This window comes from Genypterus blacodes, unplaced genomic scaffold (assembly GCF_046128005.1).
Source record: "Genypterus blacodes isolate CSIRO-AG114 ecotype Tasmania unplaced genomic scaffold, CSIRO-AGI_Gbla_v1 ptg000138l_1, whole genome shotgun sequence".
NCBI lineage: Eukaryota > Metazoa > Chordata > Actinopteri > Ophidiiformes > Ophidiidae > Genypterus > Genypterus blacodes.
The window spans coordinates 733,173-758,262 of record NW_027466940.1 but is presented as its reverse complement, the minus strand read 5'-3'; the positions used below and the strand labels follow the sequence as shown (position 1 = coordinate 758,262).

The 25,090-nt window shown below is 43.3% G+C and overlaps 3 protein-coding genes across 3 annotated transcripts; 1 reads left to right on the top strand and 2 right to left on the bottom strand.

The window, feature by feature from the left end:
- The first annotated feature begins 459 nt into the window (after positions 1 to 459).
- npc1l1 (NPC1-like 1) lies at positions 460 to 8,925 on the top strand. Its single transcript, XM_076164748.1, has 21 exons — positions 460 to 668; positions 1,543 to 1,704; positions 2,005 to 2,916; positions 3,006 to 3,299; positions 3,392 to 3,615; positions 3,700 to 3,800; positions 3,895 to 4,067; positions 4,219 to 4,347; positions 4,608 to 4,790; positions 4,884 to 4,998; positions 5,201 to 5,466; positions 5,629 to 5,718; positions 5,811 to 6,001; positions 6,583 to 6,710; positions 6,822 to 6,948; positions 7,055 to 7,110; positions 7,206 to 7,356; positions 7,444 to 7,675; positions 7,944 to 8,057; positions 8,152 to 8,314; positions 8,402 to 8,925. The coding sequence occupies exons 1-21, from the start codon at positions 624 to 626 to the stop codon at positions 8,623 to 8,625; spliced, it is 4,080 nt and encodes a 1,359-aa protein (XP_076020863.1). The 5' UTR covers positions 460 to 623; the 3' UTR covers positions 8,626 to 8,925.
- A 3,927-nt stretch (positions 8,926 to 12,852) lies between these two features.
- On the bottom strand, positions 12,853 to 13,952 carry nkx3-1 (NK3 homeobox 1). The gene is made up of 2 exons (XM_076164714.1): positions 13,680 to 13,952; positions 12,853 to 13,459 (listed from the first exon to the last, which is right to left on the bottom strand). Exons 1-2 carry the CDS (start codon positions 13,864 to 13,866, stop codon positions 13,068 to 13,070), a joined length of 579 nt encoding a protein of 192 aa, XP_076020829.1. The 5' UTR covers positions 13,867 to 13,952; the 3' UTR covers positions 12,853 to 13,067.
- Positions 13,953 to 20,107: 6,155 nt separating this feature from the next.
- On the bottom strand, positions 20,108 to 22,133 carry LOC143011759 (homeobox protein Nkx-2.6-like). Its single transcript, XM_076164749.1, has 2 exons — positions 21,808 to 22,133; positions 20,108 to 20,661 (listed from the first exon to the last, which is right to left on the bottom strand). The coding sequence occupies exons 1-2, from the start codon at positions 22,064 to 22,066 to the stop codon at positions 20,108 to 20,110; spliced, it is 813 nt and encodes a 270-aa protein (XP_076020864.1). The 5' UTR covers positions 22,067 to 22,133.
- Between the last annotated feature and the right edge of the window lie 2,957 nt (positions 22,134 to 25,090).

Genomic DNA, 25,090 nt, shown 5'->3' with positions numbered 1-25,090 from the left:
AGGTGAGTAGTCTGGGTGCTGAACTAGTTCAATTAAGTTCACCTGCTATGTGAATGTTGTACAACTCACAGAATGTCTAAGCCATAGCTGTCTAATTTGGGTATAAACTGGGTTAGTCTGAAACAGGTTGATGAGCAAAGCACTTATAGAACTGAGATTACATCCACAAAAATGTCACAGACCTTTCTGGTGTGTTTATATGTCAGGCTCAGAATTTCTCATCAATCCCATTAATCTATCATTCTTTATCAATGACGCTGATGTATGATCAAGGTGGAGAATGGGGAACTGGGTGTGATCCTTCTGCAGTATCTATCAGTTATTTCCGATCACCCTGGCAACCCTATCAAAACATGCCCAATGTTAATGATCAGACAGAAGAATTGATCACCTGAAGCTGCGATTGGCTGCTCCCTCGATCAGGCCAGATAAACCGGCCGTGACATCACAGCTATGAAGTTTTTCCCTTTCCCCAACTCTAAACTCAGCGAGACAGACAGGTGAACGGACGGTAAGACAGAGGACAACTGTGAATCGACGGCGTCGTCTCGTTGTGTCTTCCAACAGGGAAACAGTGATCAATATACACTCCATTATTCTAGGCTAGAGGGTCCTGACTCACCATGACGGCCCGCGTCTCTGCTCTGCTCATGTTTCTGGCTTGGACGGTAAGTTGGTTCATCTCTGTTGATTTGTCTTTATTAGGAATGTAGAAATAAAGAAACACAGTCAACTTTCGATAAATCACAGATAAGTTACAAATCAAATGTGTCCTAAATGTTCCAAAACAGTTATAACTGAACAGCTTAACAGATCCTTTATCTCTGTGGCAGCATATCTTTACTTTCGGTATGTAAAAGGTTCTCAGCAACAAAACATTTTACATAACAAAAGGCTTGATTCATTACACTGTTATGTTACCATGTGATGAACATTCTGTGCCTAATACTAAGAAGGATCCTTCTACCCCCAAACATTGGGGTCCTGGTGCTCTAGTGGTGTAGGATTCTACAGTCCGTATAATTGCAAAATTCCCCAGTTTGATTCCAGGGAAACCCCCCATCACATTCTCCTTCTACACTGTGATCTAAAACAAGCAAATAATCGTAAGTGACTGACATACAAACAAAACTAAATACAACTTTTGTGTACACTGTCTACATTGTATTTAGTATTTTAGAAACTTACAAAATCTTCCCTCCCGAGTGACATATAGAACTTACAGCAATAATCCTTCTTGTGTCACGTGACTGATTGTGATCATGGTTGGAACTTGCAAACGTAACATTGACAACTGACACAGCAGGACACACAGTACAGTGTGACATTTACGATCAGTGATAAGACGCCTAGAAGTTAATTACTGTATATTCTCATAGAGAAAAAACACAGCTGGAGAACCTAATGAATCTAATCAAACCCAATATTCTGTTCAGGTGAAAGGTTCAAGATACAATACAATAGAAGATCATTAAGTGTGAATGCACAGCCTCGTCTTCTTTTGTCATTCCATGTGTGATACGTGTTTCTTCGCCCTCACAGCTTGTGACAGAGGCCCAACACCAGGCAGGCTACTGCGCCTTCTACGATGAGTGTGGCGTTAACCCCTTGATCGAAAAACCCCTCATCACACCGAAGGTCCCATGCAGAAACTTCTCCCCCGCCCGAGCCATCAAAGGGAGACACTACAGCAGACTGAAAGCAGTATGAACAGCACTTCCTACTCTGTTACATCCACTGAAACACAAAATAGGCAGATGAAACGGCTGACAGAATCATAGGGACGGATAGAGAAACATGGATCCAACAAATACAATTTTTTACCACGTAAATTTTACCTCAATGTGCACATGTAACTGAAGAATTTACTTCTGAATTGTGGATTGAAGGAAAAAACACTAGGATAAAATTTGGTGAGAATGTATTAGGAATCTAAGCAGAATCTGTGAATTGTTTCTACTTTCTGAGGGTGAATTCACCAAGCTGTGCCTGTCTTGCTTGCAGGTGTGTCCCATGCTAGATCATGGAGAGACCAACACCTTCGCCTGCTGCTCCATAAAGCAGCTCAACTCCATGGAGTTTAGTTTCAGCCTCTCCAAGGCCGTGCTGAACCGTTGCCCTTCCTGCGCCGAGAACTTTGTCCACCTGCACTGCATCACCACCTGCAGTCCCAACCAAAGCCAGACAGTGAATGTCACAATGACCATGAACGTCACTCACCAGGGCAAAGAGAAGGATGTCGTGGTGGCCTACCAGGCATATCTCAGCTCCACCTTTGCAGAGGGAGCATTCCAGTCGTGCGAAAATGTCCGAATCCCTTCCACAGGAGGCTTCGCTATCGCCACCATGTGTGGTCGGTATGGTGCCAAGCTGTGTACCGCCCAGCGCTGGTACGACTTCCAGGGGGACTCCAGCAATGGCTTGGCTCCGCTCGACATTGATTTCTATCTCATACCTCAAGGAGACACTGAGGGATTACCAGCAGGTTTGATTCCATTCAACGGGCGAGCGCTGATGTGTAATGAGACCACACTGACTGGAGGGCAAGAGTGCTCGTGCCAGGACTGCAAGGAGTCGTGCCCAGCCGTGCTGCCGCCTCCAGTGCTCCCTGGACCCTTCAGATTGATGGGGACGGATGGCTTCCTTGTGATTTCTATCATCTTACTATGTCTCCTGATATTCGCGTTTGTCTTCTACCTGTCTGTCATTTGCTTGGTGAAGGCTTGGAATAGGAAAGACGAAGAGCTGGGCAAGAGCAGGGCAAATGGCAAGGACCAGAACAGTAATGACGTGTCTCAGCCAGACCTCCATCCCTCAGATGTCACTTTTGCAGACAGGAACAGCCTGGCCGCTCACGAATTCCTCAGCTCCCAGTTTCAGTGGTGGGGAACTCTCATGGCCTCATATCCCCTCACCGTGAGTTCACTTGGCTTTGAATTAGCTATACAGTCATGAATAGGTACATTCATATCAACTGATTTCTTAATATTTCATTTTCCTTGAAGGTGCTCTTGGTGACAGCTATAGTTGTGGCCGGTTTTGCCTCTGGCCTGAGGTTCATCGAGCTCACCACTGACCCGGTCGACCTGTGGTCTGCTCCTAACAGCCGGGCCCGTCAGGAGAAGGACTTCCACGACACGTACTTTGACCCGTTTTTCAGAACAAACCAGTTGATCTTGACGGCGCCTGGCAGAAAAGGACACATTTATGACTCGTTGTTGTTTGGGAAACAGAATTTCAGTGGCCTTATCTCCAAAGATCTAGTTATTGAGCTGCTGGAGCTCCAGGAAAGAATAAGGGTAAGACGCTCAGGATCAATCAGGAGTGTATCATGTTGCAAATGTTAATTTTAACATTTGGACTCTCTGGTGTCTCTTCTACCCGTTTATAGGACATAGAGTTCTGGTCCGAGGATCTGAACCGTACAGCAAATCTGAAGGACATCTGTTTTGCTCCGCTGAACCCATCTAACACTTCACTGACTGACTGTGCCGTGAACAGCTTGCCCCAGTACTTCCAGAACAACCTGGTCAGCATTAACGCTAAGGTGAACATGACCGAGCTCGGGGAGACCAAAGAGGTGGACTGGAGAGACCACTTAATCTACTGCCTGAAGTAAGGATCCACGTTGTGACATTAAAGAGAATGATGATTGCACGGATATCTTTCAACTTCTCAACACTTCTTTCTCCTCCGCAGCTCTCCTTTGTCTTTCAAAGACATCACTGATTTGGGCCTGAGCTGCATGGCCGACTATGGAGCTCCAGTCTTCTCCTTCCTGGCTGTAGGAGGCTATGAAAGTGAGTCATCATCACCATCAACCTTTTACAGATCTGCAGTCATACATTCAGCACACAAGGCGCTTTAACACCCCGAAATCGTACCTTCTCCCAGATGATGACTACACCAATGCCAAGGCCTTCATCCTGACCTTCTCGCTCAACAACTACGCTCGCACCAACCCCAAGTTCAAAGTGGCCTTGCAGTGGGAGACGGAGTTTCTTAAGATTGTCCAAGAATACCAGAGCAATCCGAACACCAACTTCACCTTTGCATACATGGCAGAGGTACAGTCGATGGATGTCTCAGCTTTTCCAAGAGAATAGAGGGATTTTATCCTGTCTCTATCACCTTGTTCTGTTCGCTTGTAAACTCCTGATGGTTTGCTTCTCTTTGGCTCCGCCCCCTCTCTGTCCCCGTCTCTGTCACTCTCCACAGAGGTCTCTGGAGGACGAGATTAACAGGACAACGGCAGAGGACATCCCCATATTCATGATCAGTTATGCTGTCATCTTTGTTTACATCTCTGTGGCGCTGGGCGAATACTCGTCATTGAAACGCATACTGGTAAGAGCTACCATGCTCACAACAAGACACACACTGGTGACTGTATACATAGAGTTATGTAGTTTGTACCTTAGAGTGGATAAGCCTTTCCCAAGAAACAGAACTTCTCACAAGATAAGGAGGGAGTGCAGTTTGGGCTGAGCAGCTGTGTGCTTATCTTCTCTGTTAAGCATCTTGGTTTATTGTGCTTCAAGTTATACAATACATAAGACACGATAATAAGGAATGTACACATGTGGCCTTATCTCGGTGCCCTGCAGGTGGACTCCAAGTTCCTGGTGGGTCTGGGTGGAATCCTGGTGGTCGGCTGCTCTGTCCTGGCCTCCATGGGCTTCTACTCCCTGATCGGCATCCCCTCCTCACTGGTCATTCTCCAAGTGGTCCCCTTCTTAGTGCTCGCCGTCGGTGCAGACAACATCTTCATCTTCGTGCTGGAGTATCAGGTGTGTGTGTGGTGTATTATATATGTGTAGGAGAGAGAGAGAGAGAAAGGCCACAAACGCAAATTGTAGCTGATTCTGTGTTTTCCCTGACAGAGGGATGTACGGAGACACAGGGAGAAAAGAGAGGAGCAGATTGGTCGTGTCCTCGGGAACGTTGCTCCCAGCATGCTCCTGTGCAGTCTCTCCGAGTCTGTCTGCTTCTTTCTAGGTAGGAACTTTTGCACATCTCTCCTTTATAAATGCTAAACAGGATCAACAGAGCTGATAGAGGAAGGAACTGAATGCATTACGCCTTTTCACACCATTTGTTCAGATCAATATTGTACACATACAGTGTGTGAACAGGGACTACTGGGTTGCTATAGAATGTGTTAATATCTAACCATGTCTCCACTCTGCTGCTACCTAAGGTGCTTTGTCCACCATGCCGGCAGTGAAGTCCTTTGCTCTGTATGCCGCTCTGGCTGTGCTCGTGGACTTCGTCCTCCAGATGACGGCCTTTGTGGCTCTGCTATCCCTGGACACCCGGCGCCAAGACAGCAACCGCTGTGAACTGCTCTGCTGCGTGTCGGTTTCCACCAAACGTCCAAAAAAGCCAAATGAGGGCTTCCTGCTGCCCTTCATGAGGAAATACTACGCACCCTTCTTAATGCACAATGTGACCCGCGTCATAGTGGTAAATCCTCCAGCAATACAAGATTTAACCACTAACCTCTGGTGTGCCTGAAATGTTATCAAATCAATGATATGCTTTAACTTCCTCTAGCTGACTTGTTTTCAGGGGCAGTGAAAGCATCACAGAGGCATTTGAACTCATTCTGTCCTTTGTTCTTTCCAGATGTTGGTTTTCTCCATCATGCTCTGCGGCTCCATATTCCTCATGTTTAATGTGACAGTGGGTCTGGACCAGGAGCTGGCCATGCCTCAGGTCAGTCATTATGTCTCTGCGCGTGTAAGTCGAATAGTCGCATTCTCCTGTTTCTGTCTCAACCTACAAACCTGGTTTTGTTTTTGGTGCAGGGCTCCTACATGCTGGACTATTTCAAATATCTGTATAAGTACTTCGAAGTCGGCGTTCCAGTTTATTTTGTGACAAAAAAAGGCTTCAACTTTCAAACAGTGGAGGGCATGAATGCAACATGCTCCAGTGCGGGCTGTGATCAGTTCTCACTCACCCAGAAGATCCAGTTTGCCACCAACTACCCTGAACGGTGCGTGTGTTGGTTGAAATGTAGGTCCTGGTTCACGTCATCGTACTGGAGATGTCCTTCACTTCACAGCCTTTTTCCAGAGAGGCCTTGACCTGCTGATATCTTCACAACAACCTTTTAGATACTAGCCAATCAGATTGGTTAATTATCAACAATGTTACATGATCGGCACTGAGCAGATAAAGGAATGATAGTGCCAGGCAGAGCACGGAACACACAAATCTGCCCCAAAGTTATTGTGAGGAACCTTAAGCAGAGGTGGAATGTAAACTAAGTACATAAGTGTTTACCCAACTTACTCAATTTATCTCCAATGCAGATTGACAAAACAAAAAATATTTGACTGAACAATTTGTTGACCTGAAATTGTGAAAATCCCTCAAAAATTTCCTGGGCGTCAGATTAAGAAATTCAGCCTTGTTTACAGAGAGATATAGGCAAAAGCAAAGCGAGTCTCATGAGTGAAATGTTTTGATGTATAAATTGAAATATTATATAGCAAAGATTAATTGTGATTATACATTCTTGTTAATTCACATGCAGAATTTCAGCTGTCAATCGTTGCTTTAATGTGACTATAGATCCTACTTGGCTATTCCGGCGAACTCCTGGGTGGATGACTTCATCGACTGGCTGAACCCCGGGTCCAGGTGTTGTCGTCTGTACACCTCTGGTCCAAATGTAGGAAAGTTCTGTCCTGCAAGTGAACGTAAGATACATTTAAACACGTCACAGAAAAACTGAATCATTCTGCGCAGTGAAATTATTTATATGAACCAAATCTGAACCGCCCTTGGATCACACACTCGTATCTCAACAGCTCGTTCGAAGTGTGAGAGATGTATGGACATTCCCCCTGATGGCGTCCTCAGGCCGAATCTCACACAATTCAACCGCTTCCTCCCAGACTTCTTGGGTAACAGGCCTGACCTGCAGTGCCCCAAAGGGTGTGTGTCTCATCTGCATGTGTGCATGCTGTTCACATCAACAACACAACCTCAAAACAACAATCAAGCATCATCTTCTTACTTTCTCACCACTTTCCTCTGACAGTGGTCTTGGAGCTTATGACAAGGCTGTGGTAATGGATGACAAAGGGGAGATTATAGGTGAGCCAACTTCAATTCAGCAGAATATGGGATGATGACGTGATATTATTTTTAAACTGGAGCTTGAGCTTGACCTGTGCCCGTGTGGTTCCCAGCCTCGCGGTTCATGGCGTACCACACACCGCTCACCAACTCTCAGGAGTTCACCGCTGCGCTGCTCAAGGCCAGAGAGCTTGCAGAAAACATCACCAAAGGCATGAGGGAAATACCAGGAACCTCGCCTGACTTTGAAGTCTTTCCATACACGTACGTACATAAGGCCGCCTCCTTTTGTTTTCCTCACAACGACGAAATAATCTCCAGTCTCTGATCGATCCTGTCTCTGGTTTCCAGGGTGACAAATGTATTTTACGAGCAGTACCTGACTATTGTACCGGAAGGACTTTTTAACATCTCACTGTGCCTGTTGCCAACCTTTGTGGTGTGCTGCCTGCTGCTGGGTCTGGATCTGATCTCCGGCCTGATCAACCTCATCACCATCATCATGATCATTGTGGATACTGTCGGGGTCATGACACTGTGGGATATCGACTACAACGCGGTGGCCCTTATCAATCTGGTCACGGTAAGATCAGAAGTAACATTTTCCTCATTATATAAAGCTTTAATAGATATTAACCTGCAATTCTATATTTGCCTCTCACTTCCTGTGCTTACCATTACTACACAACAGCTTTATAGCACACAAGTGAAATGTGTGCTCACATAACCCAGTGACTATTGTCTGCTTTCTAATTCCCAAAAATGTGCCATCTTGATTGATTGTGGCGTAATAACAAAGTCCTTTCTTTCCCATTAATTGTGTAAGCATTGACTGTGTCTGTTGCTTGCAGGCGGTGGGCATCTCTGTTGAGTTTGTGTCCCATATGACGCGATCCTTTGCCATCAGCATTAAGCCCACACGTGTGGAAAGAGCCAAGGAGGCAACAGCCACCATGGGCAGTGCGGTAAGAACATCTGAAGCAAACAACGATAATGACCAGCTGAAAGCAGTATATTGCATCATATCTGAGTTGAATCTGCTTTCTTTTCATCCTGAAGGTAATTGCTGGTGTTGCCATGACAAACCTGCCAGGCATCCTGGTGCTGGCGTTTGCCAAAGCACAGCTCATCCAGATCTTCTTCTTCCGCTTAAACTTGGTCATTACACTTCTGGGGATCGTTCACGGACTCGTATTCCTCCCTGTGGTGCTCAGCTATTTTGGTGTGTTTGTGTTGTATATGCGTGTGTTTTTGTGCGTGTCTGTAAAATTGAGTTTGTTATTAACATCCTGGTCCTTCTCCCTCTCAGGCCCTGGAGTGAATAAAGCAGTGCTGCTGAAGCTCCAGCAGGCCAAAGCAGAGGCCAGCCGCAGCCTGGAGCTGAGTAACTACGCTAAGCAAGTCTATGACAATGTGGGCTACGAAGACGACAAAATGACACACAACCCAGACTCTAACACCGACACCAGGAGACCTTCAGAGGTGACGGGAAAAGAACCTGTGGAGAAAGAGGAGAGAATAGATCGTTTTTGAGCATCAACGACAAATGATATTGTTTTGAAATACCTCTGAAGCAAAAGGAACAAAGATGGACAGTGGCCAACAAGAGCCTGTGAGCTTTTTTGGGCTTGATATGAAACCTCAATCAGAAGTGGATTAGTCAGACTGCAAGCATGCAATATGTCAGAAAGTCTCGTCGTGTTCTGTAGTAAATCCCCTCAGGCACTGCAGCTACAGGCACAATTCATTTGTATCAATTATATAATTATAAGACATTGTCCTTGAATGAGTCATTTTGTACTTTTTTTATTTAATGTAATTGTTTTATACATTTGAATGTCTTCACATTAGCACTGTGTAAAGTGATTTAAAGGAACACACACTCCAGCACAACACATGTTTCAGTTTCTTCAATTGCAGTATCGTGTCAAAGTTATAACATGTGCAGAAATATTAAATGTGTTTATAATATGAACTGTTAATTAAATGTAAAAAACTTGACCAGTCTTAGTTTTGTCTGATATTTACTGATGAATTTATAGCCCATATAATGGAGATACAAATGTAAAGAGGGTAGCAGCTCCTCAAAATGGTAGAGCGAGCATAGAAAGCAGTGAGAGAGATTGATAAATACATCAAAGCATGCTGCAGGAGTCATGCAACGCCAGTAGAGAGCAGCACCACACTTTTTGAAAGATTACATTCTCCAGGGAAAGCTAGATGACGTATTGTGAAGATTTGCGTCCAAACCCAACATGCCTCAGGACACGTACACCTGTGTTGTGCGGTTGTTGTCCCTGATGTGTTTAGCTTCTGCCCTTGTCCATGAGCAGATTGTTTATCTTTAGTGCACAATAAACGGCCCCTCTGCTCCCATCCTCTGTCCCCATCGGGCCTCTCCTCTAATCGCTTTAATCTGCGGTAAACTGTCCTACTACTTTATGTCTTTATGCCATAGATAAGACCACTGCCAGATTACAGTCGGTTACTCTCTCCCTTTGTCTGCCCGTCCCCAACTCCCATCTATCTCACACATACACACTGAGTTGGATGCTGTTCCCCCCCCTCCATACACACACACACCACAATCAGAGTCACCAATCGGGTGTGCTGTATGCGATGTATCTCCTGATGGCAGCACAATAGCAGCAGGTATCTCAGCTGCAGGTACGGCAACATGAGGGATCCAGTTACAATATCCAAGGAAGTTTACAGGTTTTCCCATGTGAAAAGATCAGAGCTGATTCAAACCACATCATCAACTCCATCGAATTTGCTCGCAAGTCACGGCATATTGGAGCACTGACAAAGGCCATCTTTGTGGTCTGGTTTGGAGAGCTGCTTGTTTTGAAAGCATCTCTGGCCACCCTGTAAAGCTCCAGCACAGCTCCGTCACTGCACTGTCTCTCTGCAGCTTACAATCAGGATGCACACAACATTTACATTATCATTCAGGGGCCTTGTCCTTTCAATGTTGATTGATGATGATTCCTAATGCTCATATGATCTAATTTCTTGAATTGTTATACTGTTCGTTTGTAACTTATGATATATGAAATAGATGTTCAAAGTAATGTTTTTGTTTATTACACACACCTACATGGCAGCAGGCAGAAGTATTGTTATCAAAGTGATAATTTGGTATTTATCAGGTCTTGATTGGCATGGTTTTTGTCTGTTATTGAGTTAGGTTCAAATGAATGTTAAGTGAGATTATAGTGAGTGAAACTTTTATTCTGCTGGTGGTGTGGGTGTATCAGTCAGTCATGTTGTAAACTCCTCTTTGCACCTTTTCAAATCTGCCAAATGCAGTTAATCCAGGTGTGTGAGAGGGAGAGAGAGAGAGAGAGAGAGCGAGAGAGAGAGAGAGAGAGAGAGAGAGAGACTCCCTGAGCTCAAAGAATGACGGAAAAGGAAACTAGCGAGGGGATGTTGTTTTTACTCTGCTACATTTGTGACTCAATGTACCATGTCTCTTTCAGGCTGAGGAAGTGCATGTATGACAATGGCAGGTACAATAAGAGGAGCTGCAGCCTTCAGCATGGCCCATCAACCAGCTCCTGTTATCTGATGGCCATGTTGGTGTGCGACCCGGCAGCTGAGAGACGCTGACAGATACTGTCAGATTCTCAATGCCGTCAAAACAGACGCTATCTGCCCTCTTCATGTCTAATTACCTGTTTACTCCCACAGACCCAGACTGAACCATTCAACCACTGCTGATAAGAACTCACTTTAGTTTAAGCAAGTCATTAAGTTTGAAGATATAGGTATTTTCAAAACATTTTATTCTATAGCCTCTATACTGTAAAATCTCTGTGAGTTCCAGGATGTCATCTCATCCATCCTTAAATACAGGATAGTTTCTTGCTTACTTAACTGACTTAGAGCTTTTTGAAAGCAGAGCCACAAAACAAAGTACAAAAACTATATGTATCATTACATTTTGGAAGAAGCAAGGAAGGTTTGCTGTGTCAGAGCCCTGGAGTTGCCCTCTTTATCAAAGCCATCAGCCTTCTGTACACTCTTTGGTTACGGTACTGTAAACTTGCCCTTCTTAAATATGTAAAGCTCTTTGCATTCTTATCAACACTGTCTGGAAGACACTGTACTCACTACTCAGCCAACCTGAATATCCTGCTGCACGCACACAGCTGAGGATATATTGTTTTGCATATACATAAATATTTCAAGGTCTAACAATTAGATTCTTAGTCTACATTACATGATTCTAATAAACTATGACATTATTTTCTAAGAGCGAACGAGTAGGTGAGTGTTTCTCTAAGTGAGCAAAAGATAGAAATCTCAAGGGAATGTTTTAAACTCTTCAGGTAGTTCAAAGTGGCTCACTTGACGAATGAGGATCTTGATCTTGATCTTGATCTTGATCTTGATCTTGATCTTGATCCTGCACTTCATCTTGTCATGAGGTTCCTTTCACGGAGTGGAAACAGAGAGCAAATAGACGTTTTGACCTCTCGGCTCGCAAAACTAAAATCTGTGATGTTTCCTGTGAGTCAGTCTAGGTTTTGTTCTGTACTTTTTGTTGTTGTAGTAAAAAAATCCTCAACTTCATGTTAACATTCACATGATCAGAGTGTGTATGCATACTTGTGTAACATATAATTAAAAACTCTTGATGATGTTGAATTGTAGCTGTTTGGAACAAGATCCAAATGTTTTCCTTGCAGTTTCAGTAACATATGTTTACTTCTGTCAGCCATATTATTTAAACAGCAAAACCCAGATGGCAGTACTTTGATCACCAGTGTGGCTCAGAACTTATCAATCGTGCCTATGGAGGAGGTCATGCGATAAGACAGGGAGATGATGATGATAATATCAATATAGATAAACTCTGAACAAGTTGCATTCCAACGATACCTGCATGATGGTACAGCAGCTCAAAGACAACAAGTGGAAAGACACGGACAGACTTAATACGTCCACAACGAGACAACGCAGATGAAATGTGAGGACACTGTGAGAGACAGCTTGTCTATGTGTTAGTTGTTGATCAGAGTTTCCTCTCTGCTGGGACTCTGATTAGCCAACAGTGAACACCTGAGCTGATGACCGGAACAAGGACACACACATGCACGCGCGCGCACACACACACACACACACACACACACACACACACACACACACACACAGGACTGTCTTTGCTGTTTTAGGGTGTTGGTTCGATGACATTCTTTACATTGTTTAGGCTGGATGGGCATGGGGGCGCTTGAGTCTGACATTTTGAATAATTCTGTAACCTCTAAACTAGCAGATAATTTTTTTGCTGATTGATGGTAGGAGCTCACATTTACTGAGATGACTTGGGTGGAATTTTCTGTCATACATGCTTAAGGTTATGACTAAATATCTATGATTGACACACTTAGTTGTTATGATGGAATAATTTTTTTACAACAAATCCCTCTGACAAGATTTAGCTGACATATTATAGTTTGTATTCAGAGGCGGCGTTATTCATGGTGATGTCACCGACAAGGGCAGCGTCAGTTTATCTTATTTGAAACACACGGACGGTGTTATCGGGTTGTTTGAAGGAATCATGTCTCATTGTTTGACCCTCATTCACCAAATCACTCACATTTCAGTCTGGCTTTATCGTATCATCTCAGTTTCATTCCACAAAGACGGATGAAACGTTTTCAGTATTGAATATCCAGTCATAGTTTGTGTCATTGCAGAGGGAAATGTAACAGTTCCAGTAACAAGCTGGGCTACAAGAAAACAGTCATATGCAAAGCAATAGTTTATTGGCTAAAGTTGAACATAACACTTCAAATAATGCATTTTATGAAGGAATTTAACAAAGTGCCACTGTAAGATCCAAAAACAGAATGTGGAGCAATTCAGTTGTAAAAGACAGAATTGTAATTGTAATACATCACTTTGGATTGAGAATCAAGTCCAAATTAAACAAAGTATGCTTGTGAACTTAAATCATGTCCCTTTCACCATAATGTGGGCCTCCATGAAGCGCTGTAGTCCCACACGTAGGGCTGGTAGTGATGCGCTTTGCACAAAGAGGTGAGCAGTGACGTTCGGATCAAATCCTCCCTCAGGCCCAGTGCCTCTGCTTTGTATGTGTCCTTACAGGTTTGCTGCTTTCTTTTGGTCTTATACCTCCGGTTCTGAAACCATATTTTCACTTGGGTCTCTGTCAGTCTTAAGGTGTTGGCCAGATGCGCCCTCTCTGGAGCCGAGAGGTATTTTTGATGGTTAAACTTCTTCTCCAGTTCGAGCACTTGGAGGTGTGAAAATGCAGCCCGGGAGCGCTTCTGTTTCCCTGTGGGTGTGAAGCTCCTGGACTCTGAGGTGCTGGGACAAGACGTGTCCAGAGAGTCTGTGGAGGACAGAATGAGACCAGGTCAGAAAGTGGGAACAATATCCTCAGAGTGGTTTAGCTTATATAACTATAATGTGATTTTATAAAACCCTCAAACCTCAAACCACAGGTGGATATAGTTTGGGGACAGAGGTGGATAAAGTTTATTCTGCAAACTAAAGTTACTTTCACTGCATTTATCTGCTTAAAGGCCTTTTGGTAAACAGCAGAAACTCACCTGTCTGCACTCCAAACACTGTCTCCTGTTGGCGAAGCTGCTCCGATACTTTTCCAGATTCTTCCTTCCACTGTGAGCATCTTTCCATCTTCTGTGAACAACATTTGCTATTAAACCTTGACTTGTTGTTAATGGAGAGAATGTCCTCTATAAGGAAAGAAGTCCGGGGTTTGACTGTGTCAGACATGTCTGTCCCGTAATCCTCAAGCTGAAGACGTCTCAGGGCCGCATATGGGAGACTCTGTAGCTCCAGCGCGTCTCCTCGCTCACAGCGTGAAGCAACCATTTATACCAGTGCAGGGGCGGGTTCACACTCACTGCACCGGCATGTGGAGGAGGCGGGTGGAGCAGATGGATATCTGACATGGTAACTCCGCCCTCAGGAACACTGATGTGACTTTCTGTTCATGAACTGATGATGTGTATGATTAAATAAAGCAGCAGGTCTTCTGTGATTATCAAGGCTGCTGGTCAATAGCAGAAGGTACAAAGAAAGAAACACATATGATTTGAAATGGTCATTTACACTTTTTTTTATAGCTATCATTGTATTGTACATAACTGTATGTCAAGAAGTATCTGGATTTGTTATTTGCAGATGGAAATGGATGTGCAGGCTGTCCGGGTTCCGTGCAATGTTTGGTGAATAAGACAGTTAAAGGTTTCCTGTGAGTGTGAATGAGTTTATCTGCCCGTGGCCAGTTGAGCACTGGGAAAGGCTCCAGCTGACCCTGTGACCCTGCAGAGGATAAGCTGGTATATAAACACTGGATGGATGGATACATTTGGCAGAGAAATTTCACATTTGTAACATTTCGACACAACTATGTTTCAACAGAATTTGAACATTTGTACAAGTAGAGCTAATATGATGAAGGCCGAGTTCACTCTTTGCTAGAGTTGTGGACATTATCCAAGATCTGAGTTGTTTTTTAGGAAGGGGACTTTTTTTGTTATACATGTTTTGGGAGAGGAAACAAAGTGTTCTCTGTATGAATTAAGTTTGATAATTAAACTTTTGATCCAACTGTACAATCATTTCTTTTACCACTGCAACAGAGTTCAGTGTCTTGCATTTCATCCTTGATGTCTTTCCTGCTAATCACAAACGACACACTTGCAGGGTGTAAATTGTATATACGGACACAAATACAAACTGTGTGTTGCGTAAAAAGCACATTAAATATACTTTTAGCAGCTGATTCTGGTGCCTTTTCTTTTCACAGGCATCAAAACCCGCAGCGACTCTTAAGTACCACAGATGTACACAAACTCTTTCAGGAGCATCTGTAGTCTCACCTAATCTGAACCACAAGATCTTTCTAATGGAAGGACTTTAGATTTGTGTGATAATTTCAGGTAAAACTATATAGATGTGTGTCTTGAGTTTCATGCTGCCCTGAGTCTGGTTCAGCTGGCCGGTTGTCTGCGCCTGCAGGGGGTTGGGGTTGTGGGATGTGTGTGTGTGTGTGTGTGGGGGGGGGGGGTCAGAGTGGGTGGCCACACTGACTTGGGGTCTAATGACTTCAACACATTTAGGTCGGCTCCTACACGGACGCAGTCGCTGTTCGCCGGCTGTTTATTTGTTGTTCTCCGTGGTTCGTCCTGACCTTTTTTGCTGGTGAGGCCGTTCCTCTGGGAGTTCATGCTGCGTTTGGAATAGCATGAATTTAGGGATGATAAACTTTATCCTCTCCGTGCCCTCTGTTACTGCCAGCCCCTGCTGCTCTGCTACACACACACACACACACACACACACACACACACACACACACACACACACACACACACACACACACACACACCTCCATGTGTCCTCTTTCCCTCCTGGCTGCATTGTTACTTCTCTGATGCCATCCCACTGCGTATGTTATATATGATTTATTTGGTTATATTGGCTTAATATTGAGCCAAAGGTGCATCGTAAACACAGACTGATACAGCTTTCTCATGCAAATCTCCTGCTTCAGGTCTTGTAGAAGCAACGGTTTCCAATATGCTGAAGTTCTTCTTAAGCATGAGCCTCTGTCTTGTCAACACAGTATTAACATCAGCAGTGTGATAAGTTTCACCTTGAGTTCTTCATCTTCTAAATACAGTTTAGACTCACACTTTCGGGGCGTTTTGAAAAACATGAGCTGGATTTGAGGACCGTGTCGCAATGAATATGAAATAAAACAACAAATAGAAATGTGTTGGATGCCGGAATGAGTTTTTAAGAATATAAATGGGTTTACAGTATTGCTCGCCCTGTCATTCACTGCTGATTCAGCTTTAAGAAAACATATTCACACAGCAGAATGACAAAGGAAATGCAATCGGTTCAATGACAAAAACAAACAAAGGCAGCAGTGAGAGTGGGTGGGTGCTGGGTGCTGGGTGCTGGGTGCTATTTCATGCTTTACAAATGTGTCTTAATATTCCACCGATCTTTTCAATTTTTCAATTACTTCTTTTTAAAGAGTATATATAGTGTACATATGTGCATACTGCCGTTAACTTAACTACTTCAGCTATGCCATCACACAACCTTTGACCTTTACGCCCAGGAAGGCATTTGTCTTCCACAGCACCTAATATGTGCTGTTTTGTTTAGTTTGAGTCCCACGATGAGACGTTGTGCCATCAATCTTCTGTCGTTTTCCTTGTTGTTTCTTTGTCTGAGGTGAGTAGTGAGACTGTGTTGTAACAGCGTATTTGTCAGACATCCATCCTGCTATCTGCTCACCATCAGCTTTGTTTTTTATAACGTCTTCACCTGAGTGTGTTGAGCACGTGTCATTGCACAAGATTCCCCTGAACCATCGTATGAAATAACAAACAGGAGAACCACTTTAGGTTTATATACAAATCTTGAAATGAAATGAAAAGACATATAGAGTAAGAAGTATAACTATAATTCAATTATGCTTGGCCACTTTTCTATCAGATTTCTGAGTATTCAGACACTCAAAAAGTGCAGTTCTTGCCATCTGTTTCAAGATCAAATTTCTGGAATGGAAGTATTGTATTAACACCACAAAGGAAGTTGTCGGTCTGTCAACAGAACATGTCTGCAAACTGGCAGGTGGAGTGTTTCATACCAGTTTGCCAGTCTTCTCTTCAATACCAGGCATATACTGTATATGGGTAATAGTAATACTAATTATATTTAGCATCAACAATAAAATAATACCTGAACACTGGACGTCATATTTGTGTCTCCCTTTGTCATCAATCTCACTCTTACGTCAGAATGACATCAAGGTGACATTATTGATCAGCAGCATCTTTATTATTCTGACGTCGTGTTGCGAGCTTCAAGCCAGATGATAAACAGTTCCACGTTCCAAATGAAGACTGAAGTAAGGAGCACAATAGTTCTGTGTCCTGTTTGGAGTATTCATGCTTCTCTGTGTGGGCGTGGGGGGGGTTTCAGGTTTCTCCCCACGTTAAGTTCAAAACACAAAATCTTTCCATTCTGATGTATCTTTGGTTTGGGTTCGTCTCAGTCTCAAGTCACCTAATATATGTCAGTTCTTACACATGTCATATAAGTTACTGCATCTACGTACACTCTCAAATGGCAAATGTATTTATTAATTCACCAAATAACTGAGCCGCAATGGCCAATGTGTCCTTATATGATTCATATATATAGTTTATCCTGTGATGAGCTATCAACAGATGGGATTTTGGATCCAGACACGGGGTCAAGATGTGGTGGCTTTAAAATCTGTTCCGACATTTAACATTAACATCAACAAATAAGTCCAGAGCCATTCAGCTGCCAGCAGGGTGATACTCAGGTTATGTTGAATCAGAAGTATAAAGTAGTTTTGCCTTATTGTAAAGTTATAGAGCCATAACACACCTCATAGTGAGAGCTCATCCATCTGTATTCACTGCAGTAGTGGATGTAGTTTCCTCTGATAGCCAAATGTATGGCTGGTGTTTCCCTCACACTTTTCTCCACTAGAGAGAGCTGCAGTACATTGTGTGTGTGGACCAGCCCAGGACACACTGAAGGACTACTGCAGTCACACACACACACCACAGTTTGAGTGAGTTAACTGAATGTTCAGTTTAAACAGCTCCACTTGTCTTCATTTAGTTTAAAACATAAAAATCAAACTTTTTTTCTTATACTGAGAGTGACGTTATTCCTGTACACAGGAACAGATGAGACAATTTCCTTTCATGTGTGTTTTTCTCCCAGCTGCTGCTGATGTCAGCTTGGGTGAAATGTTTTGTATGAAGCCATAATGTGTCTCTAACATCATCCTGGCTCATGTCATTCTCACTCAGACTGACCCTCATGTAGTGTGAGTGACATCATTGCAATCAGGCATTTTTGTTTAGTTGATTTATCTCTGATTCATACGTCACATGAAGTCATGCTTCTCTTCTGCTGTAGCTGAAGAACCTGCAGCCTCTTAGCTGCACTGTATCACTGCTGATCTTTTTGTATTTTATAATAAAAGTTGGATGGTACTCTTCAACAAAGAGACAGGAACTCCACAATATTCTTTTTAAAGGCTCTGCTTGGAAAACTGCCTACTTATCACTGTTCGTAAACACAATAAATATGATGTCAGCTCACAGGACTTAATTTTGCTTTATATGTTCATTCAAACTTTGGTAAGATCAACTTTAAATACCCGGTCCTCACATACTGAATGATTTCCAAGAATCCATAAAACTACAACCTCAAGTTCCATGTGAAATCACAATATGTTAATCTTACAAGCCTAAACTGACAAACTAACTCACTAATTTGATATTTGTTGATATATTTTGATTGCATTGTTGATTTAGGTTCATTTATTAAGATTCCATAACAGCTGTAAAGTCTGCATTTCTTTCTGTCACACACACAAGCACACACAAACAAGCACACACACACACACACAAGCACACACACACACAATACACGTGCACGCACACACACGCGCACGCGCACAGACGCACACACAATACACGTGCACACACACACACACACACACATGCACACGCACGCACACACACACACACACATGCACTATCTGATCTCCTGAAGTGGCTCTGGTCTCCCCTCTGTCTACAGTCCATCCTTATCTTGATGCAGATGCTCCTCCGCCTCGTCTTTCTCCTTCCGGCAGTGTTTCTCCAACTCCTTGCCTGTGTGTCCATGTGTGAGACACTGACACAATATATACTACAATATAAATGGTGATATTCTAATACAAATTAGGAATTTAGCTACAGGTGTAACTTAAGATTCACACAAATTGTTTAGTTTAATTCTTATTTATTGCAGGCTATTATTTTCTGCCTGGCACCCTGAAGACAACCTGAAGTGAGAAACACCTGGAGGCAGATTTGGATGATCTGCGTATCATGGCTGAGTGTCAGGTTAGACCGGAGCTGTTTCCCCTTGGACTGAAAGTTGTTAAGAGTTAAAGAGCCACTGTGTCTGTGGGTTTGTTTACCCAGCAGAGCTCTGAGACAGAACAAGCTCTCCGGCCTTATCAGTGGATTTGTGGATGGGACAATAATGAGGCTGGATTGATAAAGGAGCCTGTCAGGTCACATGTCACTCCATCCATTAGCATCTGATGGGAGTCTGTGATAAACACACTGGGTCAAATATGCAGAGCTCAACAGCCAATTAGAGGATTTAGAATTATGCATGTTGTTTCTAAGAGTCCTAAGAAGACAATGAGACAGTAATGGCTAGAGCCTGTTTGGCAAATTTGGAATGGTTATAGGGCCTGTAAGCAGATTGACAGTTAGAAGGTTATTGGTTCTAATGTGGACTCCAATTCCTAAATTTTTGACCACACAAAGCTCAACTAAATTTACAACACATTTTTCCGATGTGTCCTGAACATACAGCTCAGTTCAGCTCAGTTTACCAGCAACATTACAAATGCAACATCAACACATATCGGCAAAAACCTTAGAAACTATTAGAAACCATTAATAGTTAGGATTGTATTTTATTATATTAGTATACATGAACAGTAATATACTAGTCCTGCATTTTGATTTTTGGAATTGAGGAAAACCTTTTTTGCATTTCTATCATACACATTGTACCCTTAATAAAAACTAGTAAACTTTAAAATATGTTTTACCGACAAATAAAACGTTAAAATAAACGTGTTAGTATTGTAGATTATATGACAAACAAACATGGCTTTAGTTTAACTTGATGTTTTGAATACTTAATGTAGATAAAATGAAACCATTTAAACCAGTCGACCATTTTAATTTAACTCTGACATGTAAGGGAGGAGACCTGCAATGGCAACACACACACACACACACACACACACACACACACACACACTCACACACACACACACACACACACACACACTAACAATAAACATTAACACACAATTAAAAAAAAAAAAAAAACCTTCACCGGAAGCTTAGTTTGTTTCCTTGTGTTTTGCTTCTTCTCACCAGCCTCTCACACTCTGGACCGAAGCCTGGAAGTGTCCTTGGCTCAAGGGCCCCTCGGTGCTTCCTCTCATATCACCGAGCTGGCTGTGAGGCATGTGCGGGGGCGGAGGGGACATGGACACGCTGTGGAAGCCGCAGCCGTACACGCCGCTGCTACACCCGAACACGGTGTTATACGGTCCGACCGTGACGTTATACGGTGCTGAATGTGACCCGGCGCAGAGCTTTCCGTCCCGGACAAGGACGGGTACCGCCACCCTCCGGGGGGCAGGCGGGTACCCGGCCAGCTCCAGCGACCGGTCCTGCCGCTGGCGCTTGTGTTTGTAGCGCCGGTTCTGGAACCAGATCTTGACCTGTGTGGAGGTGAGGCTGAGGCCGCGGGCCAGCTGCTCCCGCTCAGGGGCCGACAGGTACCGCTGCTGCCGGAAGCGCCGCTCCAGCTCCGACACCTGCGCCTGGGAGAAGAGCACCCGGGGCTTCCTGCGCTGCCGGCCGGCTTTGCTCCGTGGGGCTTTGGAGCACTCGGTGGGGCTGTCGAGGCCGCTCAGGTCTGCAGAGAGAACAGGTGGAGATCATGGAGGTTTGAACGTTAGGATGTCATAGGTCCGCATCTTTGGGATCTATTATCAACAGTCACGTACAACTGGCCCAGAATTATAATGAAGATAAAAGTAAAACTAACAAAAAGATTAAATTCAAGAAGTTTTTGGTTACATATTAAAATGTTTAATATTTACCGACTGATACTGATTGATGTTGTAAGTAAAAAATCTAACTTTTTTCTCTGTAAAATCTAACTTTAGTAGCTTTTGGTGCGTTGATGTTATGGTTAAGTGTCACGGCAAAAATTACAAAATATAGGAAATAACTTAGTATTTACCTCCATAGGCTAAACGTATATTTAGAGCTGTATTAAATAAAATAAAATAAAACCTTGCATTTGTCTAAAATTGTCCTAAATCAATCGATATTATCTGGATTCTTATATTTTCAGGATTTTTTTTTCTCCAATGAATCTGTTGGTAAACGAAAAGCGGTATTGGAAACAATTAACGATTTAAATAGTCAAAGTTGCAGGTAGGTTAAGTAGATTAGATAATATCCTCCTGGGAACCGAGGAGGTGTCTTCCAATTTCCTTTTGTCGTGTTTTCATATTTAGGGGTTCAAAAAAACATCTTGCAATTTAGACTTATTTATTTTTACAATTTGGTATTGCTGTAAAATATTATACATCACTGGAAAGCCCAGGATGTTCCATGCAGCAGGGATTGATAGAGAATAGCTCACAAGAGAAAAAGGAGATGTGTGTGAATAAAATATCCACCGCACAAGTCAATGGGCTGCTGGGTCTCAGGAGGATAAATCAAACATAAATATAATCTATTCACTAAGCGAGGCATTAATGTTTATTACTGCCAAACGTTTGAATGAGGATTGAAAACTCAAGTTGGCACCATACAGGATCAATAACATCTGCCTTCCCCCATAAATAACCAAGAAACCTTCGTCGATCCTACTTTAGTCGGCACATTTAAATGTATATAGAATGTCCCTTATTGATCGGAGTAAAATAAATACAAAAAGACAAACAGTGAAACTTCTCAGCATCCGTGACGGTTTAGTGCACCAAGGCCTCGCTCCCGCTGCTCACCTACCACCACAAAACACTCAATCATGGCGTGTTCTTCATCTCACCCTGCTCGTTGGTCTCATCTCCCTCTTTATGCGTCTCCGGCTCAGTTGCGCGTCTCTCCTGCATCTCGGAGACGCTGCGCGGCTCTGCCCGGCTCTCGTACAGGTCCCAGCCCGGCACCGCGCCCTGCGTGTGTCGGTAAGGCACCGGGACGACTTGGTCACACACCAAGAAGTCATGATCAAACACCTGATGCTGCTCCAGCTTCAAAATGTCCTTGACTGAAAACGGCGTGGAGGAGGTGGACGAACTGGGATGCATCCCGTCCTGCTGTGCAGAAGCTCCGACCAGCTGCTGATGCTGCTGCTGCTGCTGCTGCTGCTGCTGATCCTCTTCCTTCGGCTGACTGATGACTGAAGAGATGAGATCAGCGGAGGTCCAGCTAGAGAGCAAGAGGAGATCACTGACCAACACCCAACCTGCGCGCACATCACACACCTTCACCTTCCTCCACCTTCCTCCCCCTTCCTCCTCTACCTCTAAACAACTTATTACCAAACTGGGCTGTAGTGTGAACACGTGGTATCACTGAACTCAGCACAATAATCCTGGATTGTGAAGTAATCTTGATTTCGACTGATGCAAACTAGTAAAAATGAACATTGATTTAGTTTTCCCTCAATCTAAAAACTATAACTTTCTAAATATTAGAGTTATAAGAAGCTGAATCTAAAATTTCGCTGCAGGGAAATATGTTCATTTGCATATAAAACAAGTGAAACTTTCAAGGATTAGGAGGAATTATCCGGTTTACTTTGCTCCGCCTGGTAAAACCTCTTCATCAGCGCGCAGCTCCTCGGGGTTGAGTGATCCTCAGTGATCCTCAGTGATGTTGAACAGCTTCACCATCAACACTGTTTGCCCACCGCGTTATTAGTGTTCTTCAGGCCACAACAAACAGTAACACTACACCTGATGTTGTGGAAGTGGAGAGGCGGCGGCGCCAGCCTGCAATGCTTGACTGACGGCAAGACGCGCGTCCACACCGGGCGGAACAAGGCCAGACGCGGCCTGAGCGGCGCGGAGGGGAGACCACTTAAGACTGACATGTGTGGAAGACACAGGAAGTGATCGGGTGACAAGAAACCTCCAGAAATACCACGTAAAGAGCAAAATAATGCATCCTGGAGGAGGAAAGAGTTTATTTATGTCTGCGAGGGCGAGGTTTGATGCCAGTTATTGATCAGCATTTGGACTGTTGAAGTGAAGAGATGAGGGTTTATTCTTCAGCATACTCATCCTCATAATCACTTATCAAAAGTGGCCATAAAATGGGTTCAGTACCTGCTGCTTTTTGAGGTTACATGATAAAATATGTTCCAAACAAAATGTTTTTCTCTTTGTGAGGTATAAAGTCCAAAGGTGATTATTTGATTTATTGTTTATTGAGGACATTAATGTGGATTATATGCATTCTCATAGTTTATCATTTTGTTCACAATTTTCAGATTCCCATCAGGAAAGTTAGATTATGGTCATAGACGCTTATTGTTTATTGAACCAAAGCATATCTCTCATTGATTGAACATCTTGCATTGATGAAATACTAATTAAAAATGACTAATTAGAACATAAATAGGACAAATCTACTTGCATGCATTCTTGGGTTTTTAATGGCAGTATTCCAGGAAAGGGGACCACCCCTCAACAACCCGAGAAACCTGAACTTCAAAAGCAGAGAGAAGAAGAAGGAAAAGAAGAAAAGTCAGCAGTCACCTGGGAATTGTTTTGGCAAGTTTTCCTCTTTTTTTGTAGGCGGGAACCTGCGGGGGACTTGAAGGTGTCTAGTTTGATGAGTAAATGACTTAATGGCTACACTGGTGTGTGTGAGGGCTCGGAGCAAAACTTTGAGTCTCTATGACTCCTGCACCACCAAATCAAAGCCTTTCCTATTGATTCCTCCATTTGTCGTCTTCACTGTAACATAAGAAGCTGGCTAAGCACCGTTTACCACAAAATACCCCTAATTCATCATACTGCAAAATAGAAGCGTGAAAGCCGCTGTAAGAGGAGACAGAGGCGGTTTGTAATGTGTGAAACTGAACCCCGTCTATGGCCAACGTGTTGCTGGAGACTCTCATCAAACTGTTACGTGAGATTGACGTCTCCATCAAAGAGAAGTTCCAGGTGGAGAGCTCATGCAGCCGTCATGGAATATGGGAGCGTTTCCTCACAGCCTTATTCCGTGTCGGGACTAAATCTGGAGACACTTTTAAAGCCGCAGTTTGTACCTCTTTAAAACAAATTCACAGAAGTCGTCATTCCATCATGATATGAATCCATTAACAGAGCAAGGTGATGTCTCTGTAGCACCTCCTACTGGTGCAATGGGATTCAGGAAAAACCCTTTCAGCCCTGCAGAAATACCACCATCCACCACAGGGGGAGCTGGTTCTTCACTTGTCCATCATATCTCCTGTTCTCAGGTGTGTAGAGCTGAACAAGAAGGAAGCAGTTCCAAAGTGTGACACACTGAAACATGAAGAAGAGGACAGTGTTTCCTAATCTTGTAATGGTTGCCAACATCAACCTCTTTAGGTTGGGGTTTGTTTTCAATTAATGAAGTAATAGTTTAGTGCATGAAGAGTCAACAAAAGATAAATGCTCACCGCACATCAAATGGTTATTGGATTTATTCAGATATTGTTGATATATTTGCTTCTGCTTTGCTTAGTTTTTTTTATTTCTCCTTACCAGAGCAGGAGACACAGTTTGGTTCTTTGCTTGCTGTCCAAGTGGGAAATAAGCCATCAGAAACAGAAGAAAATGGAATCGATGATGGGTTATTTGGATAAGCTGCATAACTGATCTTTTTATTTGTTTATTTGGATTTGTGTCTCAAATGACCGTAACAGTATCTCCACAAAACACGTGTATGAAAACAGCATTTCTGTAGATTTTAGACGACTGAGCACTTCCTCAGTATGAAGTGAGACGGTGCAGCCCAGTTTGTTAATTATTATAGCTATCACAACACACATTTATGTCAGTTTGGGGTTTTTATTTGGGTTTTATTTAGTTATAAAACGTCCTGATTAATTGTCGACTGTATTGCAATGCAGCTGCAGGTCATCGGCTCATTAAGCAGCGGCATGAAAACAGGTGTGAATCATTAGGAAACCAACAAATGCTCCAGGTTCCATTTCAACCAAGTCACAAGCCTCAAATCTGGGCTTCATACTGCCAAGTCAAGTCACAAGTCCTTAATGAGCTATAATGTGTCTTCATACCATCAGTGCCAGGATAATGTGTTTTAATTTACACATTTTTAAATGCTTTAATTTG